Source organism: Sitodiplosis mosellana, unplaced genomic scaffold, assembly GCF_009176505.1.
Source record: "Sitodiplosis mosellana isolate CC-2019 unplaced genomic scaffold, AAFC_SMos_1.0 Smas_scaffold_3, whole genome shotgun sequence".
Classification (NCBI taxonomy): domain Eukaryota; kingdom Metazoa; phylum Arthropoda; class Insecta; order Diptera; family Cecidomyiidae; genus Sitodiplosis; species Sitodiplosis mosellana.
This window is the reverse complement of record NW_022595246.1, coordinates 1,465-7,222: the sequence shown is the minus strand read 5'-3', so window position 1 is coordinate 7,222 and position 5,758 is coordinate 1,465. Positions and strand designations below refer to the sequence as shown.

General features: G+C 34.8%; 1 protein-coding gene across 1 annotated transcript; it reads left to right on the top strand.

Moving 5' to 3' along the window:
• The first annotated feature begins 2,101 nt into the window (after window positions 1-2,101).
• LOC129566598 (uncharacterized) lies at window positions 2,102-5,539 on the top strand. The gene is made up of 4 exons (XM_055442686.1): window positions 2,102-3,176; window positions 3,283-3,789; window positions 3,858-4,057; window positions 4,142-5,539. The coding sequence occupies exons 1-4, from the start codon at window positions 2,871-2,873 to the stop codon at window positions 4,416-4,418; spliced, it is 1,290 nt and encodes a 429-aa protein (XP_055298661.1). The 5' UTR covers window positions 2,102-2,870; the 3' UTR covers window positions 4,419-5,539.
• The last annotated feature ends 219 nt before the right edge of the window (window positions 5,540-5,758 follow it).

Here is a 5,758-nt window from a genome sequence, read left to right as displayed (position 1 = left end):
CCATTCGCATTGATGTTGGAACATTTTCGAAAATTTGCAAGATTTGGCCTAATCCTGTCCACCTGACTTCTTCCAATGATGACTTCCGAGGATGGCCATAGCATTGACATCGATGAGATTGCAGTAAACGCTAAAAATGGCGAAGAAATGGACGTAAGTATGTTTATTTCAGAAAAATCCCGCAACAAATTCAACACACGATTGAGGGGCGTTGTTAGTGATATGGTGCGATTGGGATATATCTAAAGCAATTTGATCTACTGGAACAATGTATATGAAAAACCAAATAAAAACACATCAAAAATAGAAAATTTCGTTGTTTTGAAGAATTTGGCCCCGATATTGATGTAAACTTCCAAATTCAATGGAATTCTCAGTTGGGTTTTCTGCTTAATGGGTAAAGTATGCGCAATTTCATGCGATAATCAATGTGAGCGTCGAGCAAACTTTTTTAAGACATAAAACAACTTGACGTTGAAAAAAAAACGAAACAAACAAATCGATGGTTATAAAACCTAGTTTATTTGCTAGTTTTGAGTACGTCACCAGTTTATACTACTTTTGAATTAGATTAACATTCTTCACGTACTCACTTCGAACATATGATGAAAACAATGAACAGATAAACGAACATTAGACACAGCAAAACAACAAATGAGTGACTTTTGATAAAATTATTCGGAATTTGTTTCGGACGGCGGTGATTGTTTTGATCATGGAATTAATTTGATCACACTCTTCAATCTGACACTTTTTCAATGTGAGTGAACATTATCGGCCGTTCCTTGTTCCATCAGTCTACACTCATAAATTCATTGTATTTCATTGACATTCGATGTGGTAGAATGTTTTAAATTCAAATTGATAACTAAATTCAAGCGAATGAATCGTCACGTTTTTGTATACGTTACGAAGCGACAAAAAACATCTATAAATACGCAGGTTTTTGTGCTTTATCGCTGACTGCTTGGAAAGAGAAAGCAATATATTTAGCACCGACTAGTTTTGTAACTTTCTTTCGGGTAAAAACAGTGACGCTTAGAATATCACACGATGAAATGACATGTTTGAACGTAAAATGATGTAACGCATTATATTGCTCTGTCTCGACAAAACAAAATAAGTAAAATATATAATTATAGTCGAAACATGTTGACGACCCACTTTATTTGTGGCTTCCTATAAACAATGAGCATGGCTTATAGCGCGAACATGCCATCAAATATTTCATCATGTGTTGTGCACATTGTTTTTTTTTCAATTGGCTGAACAGATTGGAATTTATTGAAATTTCTTTTCATTTGGGACGCTATTATTAACTGACGCTATGACTGATGAATTTAGTGGCAACGACAAGCAAAACACATACACACTGTCACAAACACAATTTTATGTATGCGATCAGCTGAGCTAGCTACTCTCCCATAGCCGCTACACACACTTTAGAAAAGTACATAGTTCGTTTCAGTTTTATTTCGTTCTGTGCATCGTTCGGTTTGTGATTATCGTTGTGTTTGATAAGTGATTTTTTTTTATAACTACATCTCTATTAGTGAGATGTAAAAGAACGCAAGTTGGTCCAACTTCGTAGCAATAAAGAGAAGTATGTTTGATGGCAACTAAAAATGGTTAAAAGAATGTATGTTCGTTTTTAGCGGTTCCTCACGGTTTTTCACGGTTTCCGCGGAACTGATTAGAGATAACAACTTGGTGTCTTCGGCAAAGTTGTAGCACCTGAGCTCTTCTATAACATTGCTGAAAACATCTATCTTTTATCTCTTATCAGTTCCGCGAAAAGCGCGAAAAATGATAAGAAAAAAAAAGTTCTATATAAAATTTGCTTTTTTATGTGCGCGATTTGTGCGCAATTGATAAGAGATAAGAGAAAGATGTTTTCGGCAATGTTATAGAAGACCTCGAGTACTACAACTTTGTTCAAGACACCAAGTTGTTATCTCTTAAAAGTTCCGCGGAAACCGTGAAAAACCGCGGAGGCTAGACGGGATGCCAACATACTTCCTTTTACAGAAAACATACTTTCCTTTTCAAAAATATAAATCGACAAAAAAACATACATTCTTTTACGTCTCACGAATAGATCTAAAGTCCAGTTCGGTTCAAATAATCCTGTAATGTAAATCATTTTAATTGTAAATGTCATATGGATTTAAGTTGATTGCAAAGATAAGATGTGTACTGCAAACGGTTTTATCTTGACTCATACAAACGACGCATTCCAAAAGTCGCTTTGTACATAGCTTCTATATCTCTGCACTATATCGATTCGGCAGTGCCGAAGTTCACTGAATCTGTTGACGAACGAAAAAAAATTTAATTAGTGCCGTTTTGGAGTGAGCACTGAGCACTGACAAATATAGTAAAACTGATTTCATTCCATCTGAGTTGTTCAATATTTCGGTTGCTTTTAAAACGATCACACGTGAAGTATATCTCATAGCTCTTGTGTGAAAAAATCGATTGCTATTTTGTTTAATCTAGTTTTGACTTTGGAATTCAGAAATGTTTATCATCGGAATCTAAACTGGACAGTGGACACGCTTCTGTATTTACTTGAGTAAATTTAGTGAATTTTTTGCGTTTGAATTCGCCCAAAACTGAATTACGGTCGATGAAGGACCCATAATTTACTGTTGCAAAAAAGTGTTCCGACTCATAAAATTATAACAATTAGCATGGTCATCGTGCATATTTAGGAGCGCATTAGATTTATAAACGGTTTGTGTTGCTAAAAATAAAACTCGAATTCGAAATAAATACGAGCGTTCCACGCAAATTGTGCTTTTTCTAAATTCTCCGTTGGAATATTTACATCTTGTTCTATACTACTGTACAATATTTACACTTCGAAAATGGTCGAGTCCGGTTTGTCTGAGATTCCAAGCGAATTGATCCATACAACGGTCAAAGAATTCGTTGAGCATCAGTTGAATTCGAAACAGTACACAATCAAGTGTAGCTCAGCATCACAATCAGGAGAAAATAATTTCATTGGCATTGTTTATCGTGTGACATTTGGTAAAGATGATAAAACCGAAAATGGAACCACCAACCAAGGTTCAAAACTAATTCTCAAAGTTTCACCACAAAATTTGGCAAGACGTGAACAATTCATATCAAGGCCATGCTTTTTGCGGGAAATTTATATGTACAATGAGGTAAGTCTGATTGGCGTGGACTCGTTTTAAATGCTCGCAATTTTTGTATCTTCAAACGATAATTCTGTTTGAATCAAATTTCTCAATTCCACTATATTTCGTGCAGGTGTTGCCGTTTTTCCGCCAATTTGAAGAGTCAAGGGGTGTAATTCTTGATGATAATGGTTTCATTGAATACCCCAAATGCTATCGAACCGTTGATAAAGAGCTTGATGAGTGTATATTGCTCGAGGATTTGAGTGTTCGAGGTTTCAGTATCGTCGATCGATTCACTGAGGATATTACTGCTGATCATGTTCGTTTGGTCATGAAAGCGTTGGGCAAGTTACACGCACTTTCGTTTGCCTTGAAAGATCAACAGCCGGCCAAATTCAAAGAACTCACTTCAAATCTTAGCGAGCATTTTATTCGTAGAAATGAAGACCTTATGCGAGGATACTTTGCAAAACAAGCAGAAAGTGCTTCCAGTGTGTTGTCCGAAGAGGAACATGGCCCCATAATAGCCAAAGTGAAGAAATTGTTTGAAACAAGCGCTATAGATGTGGCAGCTGATTGCCTTGATTTAGAAGCAACTGGGTCTGCTTCGGTCATAGCTCATGGAGACGCGTGGCAGGTAAGATTTTGGGACTTAAAATCCAACCATTATGATTTAGAATTTCGCTTAATCTTTTTGGATTTCAGAACAATACGATGTTCAGATACGACCAAAATGGTAAACCAATCGAAGTTAGCCTCTTGGATTGGCAAGTATCACGCCAGTCATCACCAATCATTGACATTGTTTACTTTGTGTTCTGTTGCACTACAAAAGAGCTGCGTGACGCTCATTACGATGATTTCCTGAAAGTTTATCACGAGAGTCTATCGACACACATTCGAAAGTATGGCCACATTCTTGATAACTTTTCGTTTATATTTAAAAAAAAAGCGTCTTCAAATAATTGAATTGTTTTTCGTTGAAACAGACTCGGCTCAGACCCGGAGAAACTCTTCCCGGAAAAATTGATGCAGGAACACTTCCGTAAATTTGGAAAATTCGGATTGGTTTTGGCAGCAATATTGCTACCGTTGCTCACCAAAGATAGTGGAAAAGAAGTAGATTTGGACGGAATTGCCGATGGTATTAAGACCGGGCAAGTGGATTTGGATACAAATATTTTCATGACCGATTCATCAACTAGGCGATTCAATAAACGTTTACGGGATGTTGTTATTGATATGGCTCGATTGGAATACATCTAAAATCAAAAAGTCTCATATGCAGCAATAACTATTCAAAAATTATGCCATATCTTTTATACTCTCAGTTGATGTTAATAAATGTGCCCGTTTTCTCAATTGAAAATTTAGAATAAATGTTCGATCAATTAACACAATGATTGAATAAATTACCGCTTATTTCCGAAGGTTAACTCCATTTCAACTGATTCTGATGATTCAATGGAATCGAATTTAGTTTGTGCTTGCATTAATTTTGATTTATTTGCAACTATCGCACTAATTGCACCATGAACACAAGATGATTTATAGAAAATGTGAATAGTAATTAAAAACCAATTAAATATTACTACTGAGTTTCGTTGTAAATTAATTTGAATTGTATACAAATCTGATTTGCTATCTCACGTTTGTATCATTCTAAAGAAATTTCATATGCAAATTATAAATCCATACAATATATGCATATGTTTGACTCTGAAGCGAACTTTTACATCGCAATTACAACGCCGCATCCAGCTAAACTTGTTGAATCAACAATGTTGATAATCCAATTTTAGGCTGTGCTAACGATAGAGCAAGCAGCATTCAAATATTACTATGGCTTTTTTGAAATTGATTTGCTTTACACAAAAATGTAATATTACGTTTTTTTTTCAAATTCCCATGGTCATCAAATTTCTCCAGTTCTCTTTGTTTATGTGTTACTATTTTTAGTCGAATTATGATTTCACGTGTTGACCTCGTTATTATTGACCAAATTCTATCGATTCAAAACACTGTTCATCCTATTGTATTTCATTGAAAAGCAAATTTTGCATATTCAAAATTCCAAATGGAACGTAAAGTATGTCAGCTGTGAATTTGGAATGACTCAAAGCAAATATCCAATGCGCAATTTTCCATAATTCTCACTAAGGATTTCTTAGCTATTTTGAAAATCTCGACCAAACGAACTTCACTTTGAGTTTAATTGGTTATCGTCTCATTGATGAATGCTTCAATTACAACAAGTTGAATGATTTTTAATTGACCAGAGAATTTGTGTTTTAAGAATTCTGCGTAGATGGACCAAATTATAACAATGTACATTTTGAATAATAGATTTTTTATTGATCGTTCTGTGTAAAATACATTCTTTAAATTGATGATAGGCCTGTTTGATTTTCATTTCCATACATTATGATGTAGTGTATTGGCTATTGTGGTAGAATTGAATTTGATACAGAAGTTTAGTTGATTTTTTGATTTTTGGTGACCTGAACTTTATTGTACTATGTATCTTATCCATCCATACATTGTAATGTAGTACATTTCATGTAACGGATCAATTATAGTTTGTTATGCAATAACCTTTTTTGGGT

What these genes read in the sequence shown, in the direction of transcription:
- LOC129566598 (XM_055442686.1), top strand. Translation starts at nt 2,871, where the DNA reads ATGGTCGAGTCCGGTTTGTCTGAGATTCCAAGCGAATTGATCCATACA. An exon ending in CTCATGGAGACGCGTGGCAG is followed by an intron (nt 3,790 to 3,857) that starts GTAAGATTTTGG and finishes TTTGGATTTCAG; the next exon opens with AACAATACGATGTTCAGATA. An exon ending in CTATCGACACACATTCGAAA is followed by an intron (nt 4,058 to 4,141) that starts GTATGGCCACAT and finishes TCGTTGAAACAG; the next exon opens with ACTCGGCTCAGACCCGGAGA.